This window comes from Heptranchias perlo, chromosome 1 (genome assembly GCF_035084215.1).
Source record: "Heptranchias perlo isolate sHepPer1 chromosome 1, sHepPer1.hap1, whole genome shotgun sequence".
Classification (NCBI taxonomy): Eukaryota; Metazoa; Chordata; class Chondrichthyes; order Hexanchiformes; family Hexanchidae; genus Heptranchias; species Heptranchias perlo.
Genome location: NC_090325.1, coordinates 9,036,937 through 9,063,250, shown reverse-complemented (window position 1 = coordinate 9,063,250; position 26,314 = coordinate 9,036,937). Strand labels below are relative to the sequence as shown.

The window sequence follows — 26,314 nt, the reverse complement described above, 5'->3', positions numbered from 1 at the left end:
AACAAACGCACAACAAAGTTAAAGTTCGTGTGCATACACCGTGCGGGTGAGTATTGAGATCACATGCCCAAGGACGGCGTCTGTTACTCTCTTTATTTACTAATCAAAAATTCAGTTAGCTACATCTGGATTTCCAATTAACCCCATGTGACTGGTGGCTAACATATTGGACAACACTTCTAGGGATTATCAACTTGGCTCAATTGGTAGCAGTGTTTCTCGCCTTTTGGAATAAAAGGTTGTGGGTTCAAGCCCTACTTCAGAAGTAGAGAATGTAATCTAGGGTGACACTTCAGTGCAGTACCGACAGCGTTGCGTGTCAGAGGTGTCTGTTCAGTTGGATGTAAAAGATCCCATGGCACTATTTGAAGAGCAGCGTGTTTTCCCAAAATCCTGGCTGACATTCCTTCCTCAACCAACACCACCAGAAACCGATTAACCGATCACTCATTGCATTTGCTCTTCATGGGATCTTGCAAATTGGCTGCCGTGTTCATGTACATAGTGACTGCACTTCAAAAGCAAATTATTGGATGTGAAGCACTTTTTGGGATGTCCTGAGAATGTGTAAATGCAGTGTCATAATTAATTGATACCACTAGATGGTTTCTTGCACAGCAGGCTGGGCAGTACCTGCTAACATGTATAAGAACATAAGAAATAGGAGCAGGAGGAGTAGGCCATATGACCCTTCGAGCCTGCTCCACCATTCAGTGACATCATGGCTGGTCTTCGACCTCAACTCCGCTTTCCCGCCTGATCTCTTTCCCCCCCCCCCCCCCCCCCCATATCCCTTGATTCCCTTAAAGTCCAAAAATCTATCTATCTCGGTCTTGAATATACTCAAGAATGTCTTCAGAAATAAGTCTGCTGAAGACTTGTCTGTTTTTGATCCTGTGGCTAGAGAATTTTTTATTGGCAAAGGTGAAGTTTGACAAAAGAAATTGGGTTGGTAGACCAGATTTGAAAAATATTTTTGAATAGTTTTTCAATGAAAACTCAGTATCGCCTTTCATTTCTTGCGTGGCAGGTATGTGTGGGGACTGGAGCAAAGGATGAGCTGCATGTCGTTGAGCTGGAGGCCATGAACTCGAATGGGAAAATGACCAAAGTGCCCTTGACATCCCTGAAACCGTCCGTTCTAACTACAGTAAGTGCCCTAAAGACATATGCACATGCATTCATCTTGGATAAGAACAGGGTTGGTGGATAGCTAGGGTGTTCACAAAGTTAAAGGGATTTGATCACCAATGTACCATACTGACTACTTTTGGGTGGGGAGTGGTGAAGGACTGTTGCTCTGCCTCACGTTTTTGTCTGTCCCACAAGATATTTGTTGAGGAATGGTACCTTGTTATATAACAGATTGCACACTAACAATTACATTTTCCTACCCAAAAACAGTTGGTCTTGAGTGACTGTAACTCGAGCATAGTGTCAGCTCTGAGACAGAAGGTCATGGGTTCAAACTCTACTTGAGCCATAATCTAGGCTGATGATTCAGTGCATTATTGAGGAAGTGCTACATTGTTGGAGGTGATATCCTTCGATTTAAGGCCTGTTCAGATGGACACGAAAGATCCTATGACACTATTCAGAGAAGCCTAGGAGAGTTCTCGTAGCATCATGGCCAATGGTTAGCTCTCAACTAACTAAACCAAAATCAGATTAACTGGTTGTTTGTGGGACCTTGCTGGGCGCAGGTCTGCCACATTTCTCTGCGTTACAACAGTGATTACACTTCATAAGTACTTCACTAGCTGTAATTAGCTTTGGAATGTCCTGAGGTCAGGAAAGGCACTATATAAATGCAAGCTTTTTCTAATGTTAGCTGCAGGGAAGGCAAAAAATAAGGGTGGGGGGAGGGGAAAGGGAAGCTGGTGGCCAAATTCAGAAAAAACTGCGAAATTCATTTCGCAGTCAAGCAACTGCACGAGATCATGGTTATGCATGACACATAGAAATCATAGAAAGGTTATAGCACAGAAGGAGGCTGTTCGGCCCATCGAGTCTGCACCGGCTCTGTGCAAGAGCAATCCAGCTAATCCCACTCCCCCGCCCTTTCCCCGTACCCCTGCAAATGTTTTCCTTTCAAGTACTCATCCAGTTCCCCTTTGAAGGCCATGATTGAATCTGCCTCCACCACTTCCTCGGGCAGTGCATTTCCAGACCCTAACCACTCGCTGTGTAAAAAAACATGAAACTTTTGGTTGTTTTGCCAATCACCTTAAATCTATGTCCTCTGGTCCTTGACCCTTCTGCCAGTGGGAACCGTTTCTCTCTATCTACTCTGTCTAGACCCTTCATGATTTTGAATACCTCTATCAAATCTCCTCGCAACTGTCTCTGTTCCCAGGAGAACAACCCCAGCTTCTCCAGTCTATGCATGTAACTAAAGTCCCTCATCCCTGGAATAATTCTAGTAAATCTGTTCTGCACCCTTTCTAAGGCCTTCACCTCTTTCCTGCAGTGCGGTGCCCAGAACTGGACACAATACTCCATGTGTGGCCAAACCAGTGTTTTATAATTTCATGACTTCCATACTTTTGTACTATATCCCTCTATTTATAAAGCCCAGAATCCCGTATGCTTTATTTTTACCCACTTTCTCAACCTGTCCTGCCACGTTCAACGATTTGTGCACATATACCCCCAGATCTCTGTTCCTGTACCCCTTTTGGAATTGTGCCATGTTGTTTATATTGCCTCTCCTCGTTCTTCCTACTGAAATGTATCACTTCGTATTTTTCTGCGTTAAATTTCATCTGCCAAGTGTCTGCCCATTCCACCAGCCTGTCTGTGTCCTCTTGAAGTCTATCACTATCCTCCTCACTGTTTACTACCCTTCCAAGTTTTGTGTCATCTGCAAATTTTGAAATTGTGCCTTGTACACCCAAGTCCAAGTCATTAATGTATATCAAGAAAAGCAGTAGTCCCAGTACTGACCCCTGGGGAACACCACTGTACACCTCTCTCCAGACCGAAAAACAACCGTTTATCACTACTTTCTGTTTTCTGTCCCTTAGCCAATTCTGTATCCGTGTTGCTACTGCCCCCATGGATCACAATCTTGATGATAAGCCTACCGTGCGGCATTTTATCAAACGCCTTTTGAAAGTCCATATACACCACATCAACAGCATTGCCCTCATCTACCCTCTCTGTTACCTCATCAAAATCTCTATCCAGCTAGTTAAACACTATTTGCTTTTAACAAATCCATGTTGGCTTTCCCTAATCGATCCACCGTCGTCCAGGTGACTGTTAATTCTGTCCCGGATTATCATTTCTAAAAGCTTCCCCACCACTGAGGTTAAACTGACTGGCCTATAGTTGCTCGGTTTATCCTTGCACCCTTTTTTGAACAAGGGAGTAACATTTGCAATTCTGCAGTCCTCTGGCACCACCCCCGTACGGATGTGTGGAAGATTATGCCCAGTACGTCTGCAATTGCCACCCATACTTCCCTTGGCAGCCCAGGACCGGGTGACATCTACGTTAAGTACTGCTAGTCTTTCAACTACTTCTATCAATTTTTAACCCATCCAATATCTCAACTATATCTTTCTTTACCGAGACTGTGGCAGCATCTTCTTCCTTGGTAAAGACAGCACCTAACTGTATTTAACTAACCATTTTCTCTCTCTTTCTCCCCCCAGTTACCCAATATGTCCCTATGGCCTTAGGAACATAGTACTACATAAGGCTGGAAAAGCCCATTTCCATCCAGCCAGTCCCAAAAGATACAGACTTTGTAATCCACTATATCTCTCATTCCCTTCAATTTCTCAATTCCCACAAACTTTTTAATACAAATGGAGGAGAGATGACCCTCATTACATGTATGCTCTCCTTTTGTTGGGGTGCAGTTCTCCAGAATGGAGCAGAACTGCAATATCTCCTAAGTGCCTTTTAATGTGGCATGTAGACAGTGACTGTTAGCAGGTTTTCAGCTACAGAACGAAGCATTGCACTGGAACCTAATTCTGTCCTCCAATCCCCAAACATGTACACTTTCCATCAGGGTCACTTGATAGCAGTCACGTATGACAACTCTGGGTACCTCCCCATCACCACCTCAACACACTGGCTAATTGTAGTGGTGCTGCTATTGCCCTAGCTGAGATCAGTTAACTTAGCACAGACCATGGATCAAATTTGGGTTCCTCCTGGTTTATAAGGCTCATTACTGTATCAGAATGTGAATTTATCCAGTTGAGCCATTGACGAGCCGGAGAGGAACATTTAATGTATAGTCCCCACCACTTTGTGTGAACGCGATCTACACTAGACGCGTATAACAGCCATCATGTGCCACTAACTGGAACACTGTTAGTGTTGGGGTGTACTTAAGCTTTTATATGATGCTGGTAAATCCACACCGGGATTAACATTTAAATTTGGGGGAGGAGAGGAGAAACCAGCCTTGAAATTACAGTTTCTGTTACTTCATGTGCTGAGCATTCCTATCGGTGGAGTTAATCGTCAAAAGTTAAAGTTCAGTGCAATGTACAGTAATGTAGTCATTCTCCCTGAAATACCTTGTTCTAAAAACAATGTAATCGCCAAGCCAGAAATTATGTCAGCTGCACTTATCCAGAGATAAGTTTCAGCTTTAATAAAGATTGTTAACACGGTGGCCCCGCTCGGGCGTCAAACGGGCGGTGGCCCCGCTCTGGCAGATCCAACCTGGACAGGTAAAGCTTCAGGGTGACTAGAAGAGAAAGCTGTTTGTCACAGGCGGTTTGGAGCATCCATAATCTGCAGCGCTGGCTTCAATCATTGGCTTACTTTCCAATAAAACACCGACCTCAAAGTTTCTGCCCAAAATAAACGCTATATAGAGACGCTATAACCAGCAACTTTGAAATTGATGTTAATGCACACGGTTAACGGTTTTTGCTTTTTGGTCGATATAAGCGACTGTCCATCTTAAACGTTACATTTTAAGTGGTTGGGACTGTATTGGTGGTGAGGTTCTTCAATTTTACTTCAGATAAATGAGCATCTGATTTGAAATATAATAAAATACTGATCATGTGTCTTCTGTTCTAGATGGGCCTGGGAGGGTTTGAGGTGTCTCCTCCCGCCTGTTTCCGCCTGAAGACTGGTTCTGGTCCTGTGTACATCAGTGGAGAGCACATCATCGGTGAGTTTCCATACCGTACCTCCTTCAGAACCATCGTAAGCTACCTTTCATAAAAATAAACTGTCTTTGGAAAATCTTTTGAATTGTATCTCTACATAATATGTGCAAGAGAGAGCTGAGTACTTTTGAAAGGTTCATGTCTATTATATATTAAATCATTATGTTTGGGCTGAGCCCTTGTAAGGCATGTGCTGGTAAGTGGTTTTTTTTTCCTATTAAATGAAAGAATTTGCACACCTAATTTTTTCTCTATGTTGACCATCTCAAATGCCTTTTCAATAACTTGACAAAAGGGTTGGGTGGGCTGGCTTATGCCATGGATTAGCACATTGATCTTTTACCCCTGGAACATGCTTAAGATTCCAGCCCAGATTGATTTGGGATGAAAGTCTTCTCGTTCGACCTCCAGGCTCGAAGAGGCGCTGTAGGAGCAGAACCCTTCGCCCCAAGACCTCAGTGCCCAAAGAGGACTTCATACCACTGAGCTACTGGAGGGAAATGGTGCCGAGGATATTGATCATATCAGGAATAATTTTGGTAAGTGTGTGTGTATATATGCACGCAAGTATTGAATTATGTTGCACTATGCATAGTATATAAAGTCTGTGTATGTTATAAGTCTATGTATATTCCTGTAAGTATGATTATTAATCTCTCGCCAAGTAACAAATACCTCCTAGATACATGTTCATTATATAATTTATGGACTTTATTTTCTGGCTACAGATTGGCCTGGATGTGATGCAACCACATCTTGAGGAACCGTCGGCACCAGTGCATCTAGCACCATCGCTGGAGAAACTTGCACCCGCCTGATCCACATCAATAAGAGCACTTGAAAAGATATGAGGATGTTCTGTGCCCAGGGGAGAAAGCTAATGTAGATTAGCATCTTTTAGGATCTGAAGGACACTTGCACGGGTGGAAGATGGACTGGCTTAGAGAAGGATTTTGAGGCCTCAGTGGGATCTAGATATAAGCATTAAAGAATTATGGACTTCAGTGCACCAAAGTATGTGTAACCTGCACTGCATAGTAAGGTGGTCACTTAGGAACGCATGTCCTGCCAGACATCAAAGCTAGCTTGCATGGAGTTTTAAAATCAAACTTTGCAGGACTTTGTTCTGCTTCTGCAACTGTCATTTGGGCCCGTGCTGGGGATAGCTTGTACTCTGTTTTGTGTGTTGGATTGTCGTTCAGGTTCGTCTCGGACAACTGGGTTATTCTTCAAGCCACAGCAGAGAAAGGGTCAGAGCAACTTGGCCAGTATTGTGCTGACTACGTGCCAAGTGTCTGTTAAATTAAAGATATTCAGTGAGACAACAGTAGTGCGAGTACCCGAGAATCTGAAATGTCAGCCACTGTGAAGAATGGATGTCCCTTCTCTCTCCTCTACCTGCCATCATTGTATATTACAAAGGGCCTAAAAAGAACCAATGAACGCTACTAGTTCAGAAAGAGTGCATTGGCTTCGAGGTAGAAATATTAAATATACCACAAAATATTTTGTAAATAAACACAATTGCACTAAATATTCTGGTGTTTTCATTATTCTGTGGAACTGATTCAAACTATAGTATCAGGTTTTGTGAGCGCAGAAAGCAAGAAATGTTGTGGCCATTTTTAATTCCAAAGCTTCATTAGATGCAAGATGCAGTGTATGTTTAGATTGACCTAAAGAACCGATCCATCCATGTCGACAAAATCCATTTGAATGCAGCAGCATTAATGATATAACGCACATCGCGGCGAATATAAACTGAGCATTTCCTACATGAGGTCAAGACCTTTGGTGGTAAACCTGGAGTTTCAGTAGACCAAATTACGGTACAATGAGGTCCTACCTTTCATCCGAACAGGTCCAGGTCTGGATTGCTCTGAAGCGGTGAGGTTCAACTGTGTGTGTATATATAAGGAATTCAGAAATCCTGGAAATGCAGTGTAGTCACCATCTGCAAGGGAAGGACTTTATACTTTTAGAACTAGTAGAGTTGGGGAAAGAACGGAGCTCCATTGTTGGTTAAGTTTTGGAGGGAGAGAGCGCTCCTTAGTAGAAATAATACAGAGGAAAAAAAATGTAGGTGTACAGATGTGCTATTTTTACAAACTACTTGCATTTACGTCTTGTATCTCAAATGACCCAAAACACTTCATATACAATGAGTTACTTTGAAGTATGGTCACTGTTATACAAGTGAAATTTGGTAGCCTTTTTGCACACAGTAAGGTCTCATTTGAATGATTAAATCTGTTTGTGGGTGTTGGTTGCGAGAAGAATGATGTGCAAGACTTCACGCAAATTCCATGCTCCTGAATAGTGTCATTGGATTTTTGATGTTAGATGGGTTAACAACTCATCTGAAGGACAGCACTTCTAATAACGTAGTAATGTCTCAGTACGGTACTGATAATGTTGCAGTCCCTCAGTGCTGCACTGTCATCCTAGATTATGTGCTTGTTTCCTGCAATGGAGCTTGAACCCACAATCTTCTGACCCAGGTGAGCGTGCTACCAACTGAGCCTAGCTGGCAGAGGCAGCAAATACACTTAAACATGCAGTGGAATTTAAAAAATGCAAGAAAGGGGTGTAAAGGACCCTGAGACTGTCTCTCCTTGAGAAGATGTACCACCAGATCGTGCAGTAGACCATATATTTCAGGAAAGGTTTGTAGACTGTTTTGAAGGGTATTCTCCAAAGTCAGTGTGTACGTTTTGTAGGAGCTTGTGAATTGTGAAAGAGTTGACCATATTGATCCAGGCAAATTGCTCACTTTGGTGCAGGGTTCAAACACCAGGAGACTCAAGTTAACAAGGAGTAAGTTAAAAGTAAGCAGGTTAGTCAGGTGGAACTCTTTCACCCAAAGGCTAATATGAGCGTGGAGGGGTGGTGATAAAAAGCTGATAGTATAAATGTGCGGAAGAAACAATTAGAGGCTATTCGTGTAGAGACGTAATTGAAGGATGTGATGTGAAAGTGGGGTTGATGTATGGAAAAGACTTTTTTCTTTTAATATTCATTATTGGGATGTGGGTGTCACTGGTAAGGACGTCATTTATTGCCCATCACTAGTTGCCCTTGAGAAGGTGGTGGGCCGTCTTCTTGAATGCCTACAGTCCATATGGTGAAGGTACTCCCACAGTGCTGTTAGGTAGGTAGTGCCAGGATTTTGACCCAGCGATGATGAAGGAACAGAGCTATATCTCCAAATCGGGATGGTGTGTGACATGGAGGTGACGGTGTTCCCATGCACCTGCTGCCCTTGTTCTTCTAGGTGATGGAAGTCGCGGGTTTGGGAGGTGTTCACTTGTTGGGCCTATGGCTTGTTTTTATTTTAAAGAAAAAATACTCCTTGGATCATCACCCTTGACAAGTTCTCCCATTTCAGTGTTTTTCTGAATGCCATGCATGCATACTTATGAAATGCTTTGGCGAGGGACTATTGAGATGGCTAATTAAATGGATTTGTACACTGTTCTTGAACTTCACACATCCAAGTTCAGATGCAGACAGGCTAATGGAATGAAAGCATCCCCTCTGCCACCTGTGAGGGTTCCGTGTGAGATGTTTTGGTACCATTAGCCCAGTTTCTTGTGGAACAATAATCAAATGCCGGGAATGTACAAATCAGTCAGCATTTGCAGAGAGAAGTCAACATCAAGGGATAGGGAGCCAGCCAGGATGGGGATGATGTGCAAGCTTGTCGTAGTGCTAGGTCGGATTTTGGGAAGTGGAATTTTCCATCCTGGGGTTGGGGTTCACCAGTTTCTTGCTGCATGGTCTATACATAAAACTGGCTACAATTCACCATTCACAGTGGAGCTAGGACAACAAAGGAGGAGCTTTACTCTAGGTTTGTCTAAGCTGTGCAATACCTGACCAAAGAGTGCTTTTTCAGACAAGAATGAGCCTTTTATCTAGCAGGTCCTGTAGATGATTTAACTTTTTTTTTCCGGCACGGGAAGAAAAAGGAGATAGTGAGACTCTTGCTCTACCGTTGATTTGGGAGAGGGGTGATGTATCTGCTCTTCAAGGTGAGGAGTGTTGGTACTGGAGGATGGAATGTTTTTCCACTCAATACCTAGTATCTATATCGAATACATCCTCAGGTTAAGCAGAATATGGAATCGATTAAAAAAAATTCAACTTCTCTCTACTCTACCCTAATGTATCTCCATCTCGGAAGAGCTGCACCAGTGACACATTAATATTTCTCTAGAACAAGGTATCCTTGTGGTTTTGAGTGGTTAGTTGTAGAGTTCTAAGTTTGTGCCCAATAGGAACTGGGTTGTCTGCCCAAACTTATTTTAGCTGGGGCTATCACAGTTGAAAGAAAGCATTTCTTCCAATCAGCATAGGCTGGATTTAAGCCTAAGGTGAAAGTTCCACTGACCAAATCCGATCCTGTTTGTTTATCGCCGCTGCCCTTGTCAACTTGCACTGGCTCCTTGTCGTCCAGATGTTGATTTTGAAATCATTGGCGTTATTTACAAATCCCTCCGTGGCCTTGCTTTGCTCTACCTCTGCCATCTCCTCCAACCTACCCAACACCCCCGCTCATACCCTCTGCTCTTATGACTGAAATCTGCTGTTGGTTTACCCCTACCTGCCCTCTGCTCTGTGGTACAGCCTACAGCCATCTACCTCTTATACTCTAGAACTCTCTTCCCAAGCCCCTTCCATTTTGCCAGATCTCTTCCTGCCTTTGAAAATCTCCTTAAAAATCTACTTCTTCAACCATGCCTTTGGCCCACCTCTTCTGCTTACTCCTCTTGGGTCTGAATCTCATTTCTTAATGACCTTATGGTACTTTTGCTGTATTAAAGGCACTATACAAGTATAAGTTATTAAAAGGGCAATTTGTACTTTCCCTTTAAGTAACTTGTTTTAAATTAAAAATGATGTAGTATTTTACATACAAAAAAGTGAAATGCTCATATATGTAGCTAATTTTTTTTACTAATTTATCTTTTAATTTTGTAGTAGTTCAACTCTCCTTTTTTGCAGGTACAATGCTTTCAATGGGAATGTGTCCATGACTCTGGCATATCTCAGTAAAATGCTACTACGTGCATGTCTCCCATATAACCCCTTATCTGTTACACTGGCCTATATGCATGTGTATGATTTTGATGTTCATTGCACATTATGCATTGACATTAAATATACTTTCTAACTCCCATACACATACACACCCAACAGCTGCGCTATCTTGTTCCTATGTATTTCCTCTGGATTCTACTTATCAACTGTTTATCATTGTTCTCCTCTGACTGTATTAATGCAGAGTCGTCATATTATACAAGATGCAGCGGGTTTTTTAAAAAATGTAAACCCTCCTCTGCACTGCCCAAAGCTTGAATCTCCATCTTCAATACAGCCTCTCAGAATGAGGCTCAAGCCATAAGAATTATATCTCTGACACTTGTATGAATGTGCTACACAATTTCCCTGCTCCTCATTATTGTGCTTGTGATCATGTAAACCCTCTTCTCTTTGAGAGGAGCAAGAGAGGGAAGAAAGAAGTAACAGAACTGGAGACAGATATAGAGACAGTAAGTGATATATATATATATATATATATGAGTGGGAGCTAAGTAGGGATAATAGGAAGAGAGAGACAATTTTGTTTTTGTCTGCTATAGGAGATAGATTATATTATGAACAGTTGTATAGTGTACAAATTATTTCAAGGACCTTAAGGTTGAGATGATGACAAAGTGAGCTTCACTTATATTTTGGAGTTGTCAACATTCCTCACTATATTACTGTTACAGATGTGCAGCCCAGTGTATACCACAATTTGTGGAAGTATTTCTGACACAGCTGATAATTCATGATTTCACAGGGGCTGGGCTACTTTCACATTAATCTCTCATTGCAGCTTAAAAAAGAAAGTTTTGTTTTTGTTTTCTTTCCTTCGATCTCTCAAGATCATCCTGGCCAAGTGATTGAGCAGTAACCTAGCTCCAAGTTGCATACTGGCTGCTTGGAGGTATGGATGAACAGTCTTTGATGGCTTCCTTTTTTTTGTATCCCCTTTCCTTCAGGGCTCTGCTCAGTACCTCCACAGTGGCACCTCAGAGACCAGTAACTGTCACTTGAAGGGGAGAAATTTGCAGGGCTGTGGGAAAAGGGCACGGAAGTGGGACTAATTGTATAGCTCTTTCAGAGAGCCAGCACAGGCACGATGGGCCAAAGGACCCCCACTGCTGGATTTAGCTAGTAGGAGCTCTGCATCCAGTACCCCTTGTTCTTCTGTCATCCAGTCCCTTGTGTAATGAATCTTGATGGAAAGACTTTCATCCAGCTCCCCTCCTCCACCTATTTAATGAAACAAACTACTCCTGAATAGCAGGGCAGACCATGGCTGAATATAGTAGGAGCGCAGACAGGTAAATCAAGAAATCGTGATCAGGTAATACTAATACTTGGCTTTTAAAAGCTGGGAAATTGTAGGTGGAAAGGAAGACTAGGGAAGTTGAGGAGTTCCACAGTATGAAGTCCTGGGAAAGAATGAAGCAAGAGTATCAGTATCATAGTATGGTACAGGAGGAGGCCATTCAGCTCGTCGGCCTGTGCCGGCTCTTTGAAAGAGCTATTCAATTAGTCCCAGTCCCCTTCTCTTTCCTCCAAGGCCTGTAAATTTTTTCCCTTTTACGTACTTATCCAATTCTCTTTTAAAAGTTACTATTGAATCTGTTTCCACCACTCTTTCAGGCAGTACATTCTAGATTGTAACAACTTGCTGCGTTTTTTATTTAAAAAAATGTTTCCTCATGTTGCCTCTGGTTCTTTTGCTGATCACCTTAAATCTGTGTCCTCTGGTTACGGACCCTCCTGCCACTGGAAACAGTTTTTCCTTATTTACTCTATCAAACCGTTACATAGAATTTACAGCACAGAATTGGCCATTTGGCCCAACTGGTCTATGCCAGTGTTTATGCGCCACACGAACCTCCTTCCACCCTACTTCACCTAACTGTATCAGCATATCCTTCTATTCCTTTTTGTCTCCTTTACTTATCTAACTTCCCCTTAAATGCATCTATGCTATTTGCCTCAACTACTCCTTGTGGTAGCAAGTTCCACATTCTGACCACTTTCTGGGTAAATAAGTTACTCCTGAATTCCTAATTGGATTTATTAGTGACTATTTTATATTTATGACCCCTAGTTCTGATCTCCCCTGCAAGTGGACACATCTTCTCTACACCTACCCTAGCGAATCCCTTCATAATTTTAAAGACTTCTATCAGGTCACACCTCGGCCTTTCTTTCCTCAAGAAAAGAGCCCAAGACTCTTCTGTCTTTCCTGATAGCTGAACGGAGAGGTTATAACTATCATCCTTGTATCTTGGTTTCAATACAATGAGGAAACATTTTGGATGATTATTATTGCAAAGGACTCAACCTTTGTAAATGTTTTATCTTTTTGTAATATTTTACAGGAGTGCCCGACTCAGAGTCCGAATCGGAAAATGACGATAACATGGAATCTCCCACGAAGAAGGAACCTGTTAAACGTGAGTCGTCTCCCGCTGCACTGCATCCTGCGAAGGTAGGGAGTAGGGAGGATTTAGAAATGTGTCTGGAGCCTCACTCATTCGATGTTGAACCAAAGTGTAGTGCTGTTTTGAGATGCCATTTTCTTTACGGGATGAGCAGAGCCATTGATTTGTGGTCAAATTCCAGGTTCTTGGGATTCTGTTGGGTTTTTTAAATGGTATTTCATAGAATCTTAGAGCACAGAAGGAGGCCATTCGGCCCACTGTGCTCTCTGAAAGAGCTATCCAATTAGTCCCATTCCCCCGCCCTTTCCCTATAGCCCTGTAAATTTTTCCCCTTCAAGTATACATCAGATTCTCTCTTGAAAGTTACTATTGAATCTGCTTCCACCGCCCTTTCAGGCAGTGCATTCCAGATCATCACAACTCGCTGCATAAAAGAAAATTCTCCTCAGCTCACCTCTGGTTCTTTTGCCAATTACTTTAAATCTGTGTTCTCTGGTTACTGACCCTCCTGCCACTGGAAACAGTTTCTCCTTATTTACTCTATCAAAACCTTTCATGATTTTGAACACATCTATTAAATCTCCCGTTACCCTTCTCTGTTCTAAGGAGAACAACCCCAGCTTCTTTAGTCTCTCCCCATAACTGAAGTCCCGCATCGCTGGGGCGCACATTCCCAATCTTGCCCATTTTTCCCTGAAAAACAATAGTCTTGTCAATGAAGTATAATAGCCTGGTTCCCTTTGCGGAAATGGCTGCCTTGATGTTGCAAGTTGTTCTCAATATCATTTTTTAAAAGATCATTTTATTTTGGTATGAATGCTCTCATGTGCAATTCCCAGTCAAACAGCCAGATATGTTTTATTTTTGTCTGTGTAATATACATTTAACTATCGAGTGAACAGAATATGTCCACCTGTTCTAAAAGAAAATTTGTGAGTGTAAGCAGGCCACCACCATGGGTGTAAGGATGTGATCAAACCAGTGAGACTGAGAGAGGGCTGGTTTACTGGGAGACGTGCGAGAGCAGGCCATTATTACTTAGCTAGCTTTTTGCAAAGGTTCGCAATTCTACTTCAAGTCTTGTTTGAGGGCTCCTCTTAATAAATGCTGAACGCCAAATTGGTGAATTGCAGGTGCACCCCTGAAAATCCCTACAACTGTCAGCTCCTCGTTTGTGCTGCTGTGGCAATTGCCAAGTGGAGGCCAGATCCTTCTCCCACAAGAAGAGGGAGAAAAACTCATAGGCGCAGACTATGTAGTTCAATTAAATAGGGCTCTGTTACTTGCTGTATGGATGCTTGAAATAGATCGGCATTCCAGTTGCCTTCCTTCCTTTTGCTAAGAAATCCATATTGTAAAAAGGATCTAAAGGCACTGGAGAAGGTGCAAAGAAGATTTAAAAGAACGGAGAGGTTATAATTATCAGGAAAGACTGAACAGGCTGGAGCTCTTTTCTCTAGGAAAAAAAAAGAATGCTGAGGGGTGACCTGAAAGAAGTCTTTAAAATTATGAAGGAGTTTGTTAGGGTAGATGTAGAGAAGATGTTTCCACTTTTGGGGGAAACCAAAACTTGAAGCTATAAATAAAAGATAGTCACTAATAAATCCGATAAGGAATTCAGGAGAAACTTCTTTACCCAGAATGTGAAACTTGCTACCACAAAGAGTAGTTGAGGTGAATAGCATAGATACCTTTTAAGGGGAAGCTAGATAAGTGCATGAGAGAGAAAGGAATGGAAGGATATGCAGATAGGGTTAAATGAAGTAGGGCGGGAGGAGGCTTGTGTGGAGCATTAACACTGGCATAGACCAGTTGGGCCGAATGGCTTTGTTTCCGTGCTGTACATTTAATGTAATGTAATTCTATGTAATAAGAGGAAATGGATTTCAACTCTGCCAAAGTCCAGCTGCTGTTTAGGCCATGAATGGAGACCCAGAAGCACTTGGAGATGCAAGCCCAACAAGGGTCATGTGTGCAAGTTTCATCAAGTGGTCTCTTGCCTCTGCTGTGACTTTCACTAGAATAGGCTCATCAGTAAAGTGACTTTGGACCTGTTAAGCTTGGAAACGCTTTGCTTTACCGTCAAATAACGTGAGGGAGGGGTGGAAAAGGAGGGATTTCCCTGAGAAGCTTCACCTGAGTTAGCACCAAATCTAGCAGCCATCAAACTATGGCTCAGTGTACTGCCAAGTTTGGAACTGAACGCTGCAGACTGAGAAAGTTGCCCCTGATCTGCACTGAGTTAGCGTGATTTGCAACCAAGGCAATAGAGGTGGTATAACTGACCTCATAGTCCATTCTCTTCTGTTGAATGGATCGACTTGATGAGGTACGGTTCTGTGGGTGCCAGCTGCCCTCTGACACTTAACCTAAGTGGGAATTCTTCATGTATGAAAGGAAATAATGAGTGCAACGGGCTGATTGACCATGGGGTGTATCATTCCTAGGCCAGGCCTTGTGACCACCTATGTGTACTGTCTAGCAGGGAATGGTGGGTAGTAATTGAGTGGCAACCCAGGCTAATTTTCTTTTTGTTTTTTCCCCACTCACCAACCTAGGGGCATTGTAGCAAATTGTAGCACCACTGTTATTGGTCCAGATCAGGGAACCACCCTGGAACCATTCGGCTCCATGTGGTTTAGCATCACACCATGAGGTGTATGTACCCACTGCCAGCTTAGTGTTCAAAAATCACGATGGGGTGAGTCAGAAGTCTATCATAGAATTAACCGGTTCTAATAACATCTTAAAATATGGGGCAAATCTTCAAACAAGCTATAGCACTGAACAATCTGAGGTTAAAATTACTGCCTTAAATTCACTGTCAGTTATCTGTTCTTCATGTGGTGTTTCTCAGTGTTACTGAGTTTTAAGCATAATGGGCATGTCAGATTTTCATGTTGTCTGCTTCTTGTTTTGGTCAGCTGGCTGTCCGACACCTGCAAAACCACCACCATGCTGAACAATTTATTAATAAAAGCTACTGAGAATATCCACATAAGTATGGATTTCCTTCATTCCACCATTGGTGGCAATGCCTTCAGCTGCCTAGGCCCTAAGCTCTGCTATTCGCTCCCTAAACCTCTCCACCTCTCTCCATTAAAACACTCTTTAAAACCTACCTCTTTGACTAAGGTTTTGGTCACATGTCTTAATATCTCCTTATGTGGCTTGGTGTCAAATTTTGTTCGGTAGCGCTCCTGTGAAGCGCCTCGAGATGTTTTACTATGTTAAAGGCACTGTATAAATGCAAGTTGTTATCGTTGTATAGCTTGCCTGATATGGAGTGCACACAATCTCCCTGTTGGGGACAAACTCTGTTTACCAGAGAACTTAGATGCAGGTTGGCAAAGAGCCATGAGTTAGGGCCCCCCAAATGTTTGTAGGGATACTGTTGAAGTTTACCAACTAAAGTTATACAACTTACAAGCTTAGGGTAATAGATTCTCCTCCTCCCTGCTGGCAGCCCCTGACATCCTCCATATAGCAGTACAACTATGACACTGGCATCCACTTGACAATATGGAAGATTGTCCAGAAATGTCCTATCTACAAAAAACAAGCTAAATCTATGCTGGTCAATTACCACCTTATCAGTCTCCTAATCACCAGTAAAGTGATGGAATGAATCATCAATAGTGCCATTAAACCACATCCGCTCACTAATAACTTGCTCAATTATGCTGTTCAGGTTCTGCCAGAGCCACTTCGCTTCCGACCTCATAGAAACATAGAAAATAGGAGTAGGCCATTAGGCCCTTCGAGCCTGCTCCGCCATTCAGTATGATCATGGCTGATCCTCTATCTCAATACCATATTCCCGCTCTCTCCCCATACCCCTTGATGCCTTTTGTGACTAGAAATCTATCTAGCTCCTTCTTAAATATATTCAGTGACTTGGCCTCCACAGCCTTCTGTGGTAGAGAATTCCACAGGTTCACCACCCTCTGAGTGAAGAAACTTCTCCTCATTTCAGTCCTAAATGTCCTACCCCGTATCCTGAGACTGTGACCCCCCCCAAGCCAAGGGAAACATCCTCCCTGCATCCAGTCTGTCTGGCCTTGTCAGAATTTTATATATTTCAATGAGAATCCCTCTCATTCTTCTAAACTCGAGTGAATACAGGCCGAGTCAACCCAATCTCTCTTCATACGACAGTCCTGCCATCCCAGGAATCAGTCTGGTGAACCTTCGCTGCACTCCCTCCGTGGCAAGTATATCCTTTCTTAGGTAAGGAGACCAAAACTGCACACAATACTCCAGGCGTGGTCTCACCAAGGCCCTGTATAACTGCAGTAAGACATCCTTGCTCCTGTACTCACATCCTCTTGCAATGAAGGCCAACATACCATTTGCCTTCCTAACTGCTTGCTGCACCTGCATGTTTCCTTTCAGTGACTGGTGTACAAGGACACCCAGGTCCCTTTGTACATCAACATTTCCCAATCTATCACCATTTAAATAATACTCTGCCTTTCTGTTTTTCCTTCCGAAATGGATAACTTCACATTTATCCACATTATACTGCATCTGCCATGTATTTGCCCACTCACTCAAATTGTCTAAATCGCCTTGAAGCCTCTTTGCATCCTCCTCACAACTCACGATCCCACCTAGTTTTGTGTCGTCAGCAAACTTGGAAATATTACATTTGGTTCCCTCATCCAAATCATTGATATATATTGTGAATAGCTGGGGCCCAAGCTCTGATCCCTGCGGTACCCCACTAGTCACTGCCTGCCACCCCAAAAAAGACCCATTTATTCCTACTCTCTGTTTCCTGTCTGTTAACCAATTTTCAATCCATGCCAGTATATTACCCCCAATCCTATGTGCTCTAATTTTGCACACTAACCTCTTATGTGGGACTTTATCAAAGGCCTTCTGAAAATCCAAATAAACCACATCCACTGGTTCTCCCTTATCTATTCTACCAGTTATATCCTCAAAAATCCTCATCACAGCCTTGTTCCAAGCATGGACATTAGGAGAGGGAAAGTAGCTGTTCTCGATATAAAGACAGCAGTTGGCTTGAGTATGACACCAAGGCGCCCTAGTAAAACTGAGGTCAGTGAAGGTCAAAGGGAAATCCTCCAGTGGATGGAGTGATACCTTATACAAAACATGATGGTCGTAGTTGTTGGAGACCAATCTTCGTAGCTCCACGACATCACAGCAGGAGACCCTTAGGGAAGGGTCATTGGTCTTACCATCTACAACTTACTTCATCAGTGACCTTCCATCTATCATAAGGTGAGGAATGGGGTTGTGCAATCATCAGCGAACAATGTTCAGTTCTATTCCCTACGCCTCCAATAATGAAACAGCCCATGCCAGCCTACAGTAGGAGATGGACACCAGCCAGGCTTGGGCTGACATGTGGCAGGTAACATTTGCACCACATAAGTGCCAGGTAATGATCATCTCCAACCATAAAAATCCCAATCACCTCCCTTAACTTTCTGTGGCATTATCGTTGCCAGTCCTTCCACCATGAACATCTTAGGGGTCACCACTAACCAGGATCAACAGCCACATAAACACCATGGCTAAAAGAACAGGGTACTATGTGATAAGTGGCTCACCTCCTGATCCCTCAAAAAATAAGGCCTTCCTGTCATCTACAAGGCTCAAGTTAGGAGTGTGATGCAATGCTGACCACTCACTTGATGGGAGCAGTTGCAATAACACTCAAAAGCTCGGCATCATCCAATACCGAGTTGTCTCCTTGATTGGTACCCCTGCCATTGGCCTCCCCTCCAGTACTGATGTACTGTGGCTGCAGTATGTACAACCTACAGGTTATTCTGCAGCAACTCGCCAATGTAACTTCGATAACACCTCCTGGCACTGTGACCTCTATCACCGAGGAAAAACAAAAGAAGCAAGATCATGTGATCACCATCACCTCCAAATTCCCCTCCAAGTCTCACATCATCTTAACGTGGATGTAAATTGCTGTTCCTTCAATGTTGCTGGGTCAATATCCTGGAATTCCCTACCTAACATCATTCTAAAAGAACCACCACCATCTTCTCAGGGCAACTAGGGATGGGTAATAAATACGGCTTTGCATCCCACAAACACATTTTTAAAACGTGATTCCCCGTTGCCCCCGCAGTTGCTGCCAGCTTAGTCATCCTCCTTATAATAGATTTAATGGGTACAGTTACTGGACTAGTAATCCAGAAGCTTGGACTAATAATCAAGAGAATGTGAGTTCTAATCCCACCATAGCAGTTTGAGAATTTGAATTCAGTTTTTTAAAAAATCTGGAAATAAAAATCTGCTATCAGTAAAAGTGACCATGAGGCTGTCAGATTGTCATTTTTTTTTAAAAAAACAACTGGTTCACTGATACCCTTTAGGGAAGGAAACTTGCTGTCCTTGTCAAAAATGGATAGCCAGACAGTGAAGGACTGAATACTTTTATTTGCTGGGATTCACATTATACCTAATGCATTCCTCACACAAGCCCACACCCTCCCCCCAAGCCTACTCCCTTATATATGGGAGCCAGAGAGTTCCTAATTGCTCATGCGCCTGAACATATTTATTCATCAACTGATGCAATTCATTTATATACAATTAACAGTCCTTACCCCGTCTGGTCTATATGTGATTCCAGTCCCACACCAACGTATTTGACTCCTAACTGCCCTCTGATGCGAACTAGTAAGCCACACTGTTGTATCAAACCGCTGCCTGCGATTCAAGAAGACGGCCCACTGCCATCTTCTCGAGGCAATTAGGGATGGACAATGCCAGCCTTACTGTGATGCCCACATCCCAAGAACGAATACAATAAAAATATTTTTTTTTAATTCCCCTGCTTCTGGAGTTGCTGCCAACCCCAATTTCCTCTATAAAATGATAGATTCTTCTCAACACCCCCCACTACCCAAAAAAACTATCAGACCAGACATCTTCCATTTAATATATTCTCCCACTCCTGAAACTGCTAACAGCCTTGACTGTCTTCTCTTTTACTTATGTAGAAAAAGGCAAAGTTAGAAGAAGCAGTGAAAGATAAAGCTAAAGGCGATGAAGATGATGACGCAGATGATGAAGAGGATGATGACGATGAAGATGAGTACGTTGTTCTTTCCTTCCCCTTCTATTTGTAACCAGACAAACTGAACTGATGAGCCCTCTTTTAGGGTGGGCAGGGATTCAAATGCTAGCTTCAAATATACCATTCCAGGGATGCAAGAACATTCAAATGTCAAAAGTTTATTTTTAGAATACACTGGAGACTCCGGTCAAAGATACAGGCTTGAATCTAATAGAGCGGTTCGGTCAATTTCACATTGTGCAAGATAGGAACATGAACAATTTACAGATGCCTTCTGAATCCCAGCCTGGAAATAGCTCCTTACGATTACTACTTTTAATATGACGGATATGTAATGAAGTCTGCAAATCTTACCCTTTCTGGCCTAGGTTCTGTGCCTGGAAACTGCACGGAGGAAGGAAATTGAGGGCAAGTTTTTATTTCAGATGTTACAATTTAAATATGCAGTGTGGCTTTTGAAGTGGATACAAATACATGTCTCAGTGATGGTGGTCAGTTATTAAGAAACCTAGGAAATAGTTATTGAGAAAACTATTGATACTTACTGAGTAACCTAGGTGAAGGGCCGTAATCGGTAGTGCAGAACTTCACGGTAGAAGAGATGAGGTAAATCAGGAAATGGTGATTAGGTCACACCCAGTTAGGTGATATAGGGAGATGAGGAATTCTACAGTTTTTACCTCCTGGGAGAGAATGAGTTAGAGCAGGAGATGGTGTGATGAATCTTGATTTGAACACAATGAGGATGCACGTTGGAGAATACGGGTGCGGGATGGATGCATTACCATCTTCAGAGAAGTATGGGAGGAAAGTTCAAAGAAACTATTTGAAATATTTTAAAAAGACATATCTCAGGAGACATTACAAAAGCAAACTTCCCTTTAAACTGCACTAATTGCAGTATGTATTGTACATTATTTACTGAACATTTCCTGAATTTCACATGTTGTGTTCAAGGGATGATGAGGAAGAGGAGGATGATGATGATGAGGAGGATGATGATGAAGATGAGATTGCAAAGACTCCTGCAAAAACGTCAGTAAAAGTGAGTTAAAATCGTCCTTTGAATAGCTTACCTAATCTAGGTAGTTGATGTCGCCACTATCTTTGCTCCGTGCATTGAAGGGCAAGACTGAGGGAGGAGAGAAGATTGAAGCTTTACTGTCCACTGTGGTAATGTAACTGGGTTGAATACGGAACGTTTAACGCAGTAGGATGCAATCTTTTTCAATTGGTGCAAGACAAAGTCCCAAAACGAGGTTAAACTCAACAGCAGTGTTACTGCCACAGTTCTTTGCAAAAGAGAGACAGACTCATTGAACTTTTCAAGATTATGAAGGGGATCCAGTCAATCCAGGCAAATTGTGTTCACTGTGGTTAAAAGGTTCAGACACCTGGAGAAACAAGGTAAAAAAATTAGGAAGTTAGGAGTAACAAGAGAAGACAGAGAGAATGTTTTCCAACTAAACACTAATGGAGTTGTGGAATATGTTGCTAAGTTAGGCTGCTCATAGTACGATACAGCACAGAATGAGGCCATTTGGACCATCATGCCTATGCCAACTCTTCTAAAGAGCTATCCAATTAGTCCCATTCCCTTGCTCTTTCCCCATAACTCTGCAAATTTTTTCCCTTCAAGTATTTATCCAATTCACTTTCGAAAGTTACAACTGAATCTGCTTCCACCACCCTTTCGGGCAGTGCATTCCAGATCATTACAACTTGTGTAAAAAAAAAATGTTTCCTCATGTTGCCTCTTGCTCATTTGCCGATCACCTTAAATCTGTGTCCTCTGGTTACTGACCCTTCTGCCACTGGAAACAGTTTCTCCTTATTTAACATAGAAACATAGAAAATAGGAGCAGGAGTAGGCCATTCGGCCCTTCAAGCCTGCTTCGCCATTCAATATGATCATGGCTGATCCTCTATCTCAATACCATATTCCCGGTCTCTCCCCATACCCGTTGATGCCTTTGTGACCAGAAATCTATCTAGGAACATAGGAACAGGAGTAGGCCATTCAGCCCCTCGTGCCTGTTCTGCCATTTGATAAGACCATGGCTGATCTGTGATCTAACTCCATATACCTGCCTTTGGCCCATATCTCTGTCTGTCTACCATTTAGTTTACATTGCCTCGCTTCATTCATTATGGTTGCCAAAAAGCTACCTATCTCAGATTTAAATTTAGCAATCGAGCTAGTATCAATTGCTGTTTGCGGAAGAGAGTTCCAAACTTCTACCACCCTTTGTGTGTAGAAATGTTTTTTAATCTCACTCCTGAAAGGTCTGGCTCTAATTTTTAGACTGTGCCCCCTACTCCTAGAATCCCCAACCAGTGGAAATAGTTTCTCTCTATCCACCCTATCCGTTCCCCTTAATATCTTATAAACTTCGATCAGATCACCCCTTAACCTTCTAAACTCTAGAGAATACAACCCCAATTTGTACTCTATGCCTGTATTAATAAAGCTCAGGACCCCATATGCTTTTTTAACAGCCTTCTCAACTGGTCCTGCCACCTTCAAAGATTTATGTATGTGCACCCCCAGTTCTCTCAGTTCCTGTACCCCATTTAAAATTGTACCATTTAGTTTACACTGCCTCGCTTCATTCTTCCTACCAAAACGCATGACTTCACACTTCTCTGCGTTAAATTTCATCTGCCATGTGTCTGCCCATTTTACCAGTCTGTCTATGTCGTCCTCAAGAATGTTACTATCCACTACATTTCTGAGTTTCGTGTCATCTGCAAACTTTGAAATTATACCCTGTATACCCAAGCCTTAGGTCATTAATATATATCAAAAAGAGCAGTGGTCCTCATACCGAGTCCTGGGCACCACTGTATACTTCCCTCCAGTCTGAAAAACAACCCTTCACCTCTGCTTTCTGTCCCTTAGCCAATTTTGTATCCACGCTGCAACTGTCCCTTTAATCCCATGGGCCTTAATTTTGCTAACAAGTCTATTATGTGCTACTTTATCAAATGCCTTTTGAAAGTCCATCAACCACACTACCCTCATCAACCCTCTCTGTCACTTCATCGGATAACTCAATCAAATTAATCAAACACTATTTTCCTTTTAAAAAAAAATCCATGCTGACTTTCATTTATCAGTCCATACTTTTCCAAGTGCGAATTAATTTTGTCCTGGATTATTGTGTCTCAAAGTTTCCCCACCACTGACGTTAGGCTGACTGGCCTGTAATTGCCGGGTTTATCCCTCCCTTTTTTGAACAGGGGTGTAACATTTGCAATCCTCCAGGCTTCAGGCGCTATTCCCATTTCTAAAGAGGATTGGAAGATTGTGGCCAGAGCCTCTGCAATTTCTACCCTTACTTCCCTCATTAGCCTAGGATGTATCCCATCCGGACCGGGTGACTTTTCTACTTTGAATACTGCCAACCTTTTAAGTACCACCTCTGTATCTATTTTCATCTTCTCCAATATCACTGCTGCCTCCTCCTTTACTACTACATTGGCAGCATCCTCTTCTCTAGTGAAGACCGATGCGAAATATTCGTTTATTACCTCAGCCATGCCCTCTGCCTCCACAAGGAGATCTCCTTTTTTGTCCCTAATCAGTCCCACCCTTCCTTTGACTACCCTTTTACTATTTATATGTTTATAAAAGACTTTTGGGTTCTCTTTTACATCAGCCGCTAATCTATTCGCATGCTCTCTCTTTGCCCCTCTTATTCCCTTTTTAGATCTCCTCAGTACTTTCTATATTCAGCTTGTTTCTCTAATGCATAATGAATCTTACATTTATCACAAGCTCCTTTTTTCTGTTTCATTGTAATCTCTGTATCTTCAGTCATCCAGGGAGCTCTAGCTTTGGATGCCCTTCCTTTCCCCCTCCTGGGAATGTGTCTACTCTGTACCCGGACCATCTCCTCCTTTAAAGCCTCCTGTTGTTCAATTACTGTTTTGCCCACCAATTTCTGATTCCAATCCACCTGGGCAAGATCCCTTTTTAACTCAGTGAAATTAGCCCTCCTCCAGTTAAGTATTTTTACGCTTGATTGTTCCTTATCCTTTTCCATAACTATTCTAAACCTGATGTTATTATGAACTCTGTTTCCCAAATGCTCCCCCACTGAAACATGCTTCACCTGCCCCTCTTCATTCCCCAGAACTAGATCCAGCACTGCTTCCTTCCTCGTTGGGCTGGAAACACACTGATCAAGAAAGTTCTCTTGTACACATTTCAGGAACTCCTCCCCCTCTTTGCCCTTTACATTGTGACTGTCCTGTCTATATTGGTATATTTGAAGTCCCCCATTATCGCTACTCTATAGTTCTTGCATCTTTCTGTAATTTGTCTGCAAATTTGCTCCTCTATCTCCTGCCCACTATTTAGTGGCCTGTAGTGTACACCCAGAAGCGTAATTGTTCCTCTATTGTTCCTTAATTCTAACCAAATAGATTCTGTCTTTGACCCCTCAACCACATCAGCCCTTTTCAGTGCCAAAATAGTTTATTTGATAAATAGTGCCAGCATCCCCCCCTCCTTCTTTCTTTCCTTCCCTATCTTTCCAGAATACCTTGTAGCCAGGAATATTAAGTTCCGAATCCTCCCCTTCTTTGAGCCAGGTCTCCGTTATTGTCACTATATCATAGTCCCACGTGGCGACATGAGCCTGCAGCTCGCCAACATTATTTACTACACTACCCGCACTCCAAACTCATCTTAGACTGCCTTGCATTTTCCCCGTCTGATCCCTCATATTTATGAACTGTTCTTTACTCTAGTGCTATTCGCCTCTCCCAGTCGTCTGTGCACCTTGTTTCTCCTCTTTAACGTTTCATCCTGGTGCCCGTTGAAGTGCTGTGATTGAGTTTGAGATAATGAGATGGGTTTCTAGTGAGGGAGAAGGGGTTGAGGAATATGGTGCGTAGGTGGGGTATGAAAAAGCAGCAGGCTAGTTGGGCCTGATCACTTTTTTTCCTGTTTATTCCAAAGAATATTTTTGCATTAAATGTATTGCGTTGCATTATTTTGAAAAGATTTTTGATATCCAACAAAAGCACCTCATTGATCGTGAATGCTGTGGCAGTTTATTCTAGCTTCCCTTTCAGACTCTGTAACCATGGTATAATCTATTATTTCAGTCACTCTTTGACGATTAATTTATTTTACTGTCCTGTTACCACAGAATAAGAAAAGTTGAGCAAGTACTTTTTTGCCAGACATTTGCTGTTCTTGAACTTGCCTTGCCAGGATTCATGCAATCATAGAAGTTACAACATGGAAACAGGCCCTTCGGCCCAACATGTCCATGTCGCCCAGTTTATACCACTAAGCTAGTCCCAATTGCCTGCACTTGGCCCATATCCCTCTATACCCATCTTACCCATGTAACTGTCCAAATGCTTTTTAAAAGACAAAATTGTACCCGCCTCTACTACTGCCTCTGGCAGCTCGTTCCAGACACTCACCACCCTTTGAGTGAAAAAATTGCCCCTCTGGACCCTTTTGTATCTCTCCCCTCTCACCTTAAATCTATGCCCCCTCGTTATAGACTCCCCTACCTTTGGGAAAAGATTTTGACTATCTACCTTATCTATGCCCCTCATTATTTTATAGACTTCTATAAGATCACCCCGAAACCTCCTACTCTCCAGGGAAGAAAGTCTCAGTCTGTCTAACCTCTCCCTGTAAGTCAAACCATCAAGTCCCGGCAGCATCCTAGTAAATCTTTTCTGTACTCTTTCTAGTTTAATAATATCCTTTCTATAATAGGGTGACCAGAACTGTACACAGTATTCCAAGTGTGGCCTTACTAATGTCTTGTACAACTTCAACAAGACATCCCAACTCCTGTATTCAATGTTCTGACTAATGAAACCAAGCATGCCGAATGCCTTCTTCACCTCCCTATCCACCTGTGACTCCACTTTCAAGGAGCTATGAACCTGTACTCCTAGATCTCTTTGTTCTATAACTCTCCCCAACGCCCTACCATTAACGGAGTAGGTCCTGGCCCGATTCGATCTACCAAAATGCATCACCTCACATTTATCTAAATTAAACTCCATCTGCCATTCATCGGCCCACTGGCCCAATTTATCAAGATCCCGTTGCAATCCTAGATAACCTTCTTCACTGTCCACAATGCCACCAATCTTGGTGTCATCTGCAAACTTACTAACCATGCCTCCTAAATTCTCATCCAAATCATTAATAATAATAATAACATAACAGCGGACCCAGCACCGATCCCTGAGGCACACCGCTGGTCACAGGCCTCCAGTTTGAAAAACAACCCTCTACAACCACCCTCTGTCTTCTGTTGTCAATCCAATTTTGTATCCAATTGGCTACCTCACCTTGGATCCCGTGAGATTTAACCTTATGTAACAACCTGTACATTTCAGATCAATTTGCTCTTGTTTGTTCTCCATCTATGTTGGAAAGTACTTCGTCCCGGCTCACTGCTTATCCCCCTCTCCCCTCCAATGCCCCAAGCAAGTGATACCTTACTCCAATGCTGTCCACTGCAGTATGTAGACGACATTCACAAATGTAAGCAGACTGACCTCATAAACAGTAGCAGAGACTATTTTACCAG

The 26,314-nt window shown here is 42.6% G+C and overlaps 1 protein-coding gene across 1 annotated transcript in view; it reads left to right on the top strand.

The window, feature by feature from the left end:
- The window catches only part of npm1b (nucleophosmin 1b), a 98,475-nt gene that overhangs the window by 13,237 nt on the left and 58,924 nt on the right, over nt 1-26,314 (top strand). The window contains exons 3-7 of the mRNA XM_067980158.1: nt 1,031-1,150; nt 5,056-5,149; nt 12,599-12,708; nt 19,660-19,754; nt 20,694-20,781. Of these exons, the coding sequence (XP_067836259.1) occupies nt 1,031-1,150; nt 5,056-5,149; nt 12,599-12,708; nt 19,660-19,754; nt 20,694-20,781 (507 nt within the window). The remainder of the gene's footprint in view (nt 1-1,030; nt 1,151-5,055; nt 5,150-12,598; nt 12,709-19,659; nt 19,755-20,693; nt 20,782-26,314) is intronic.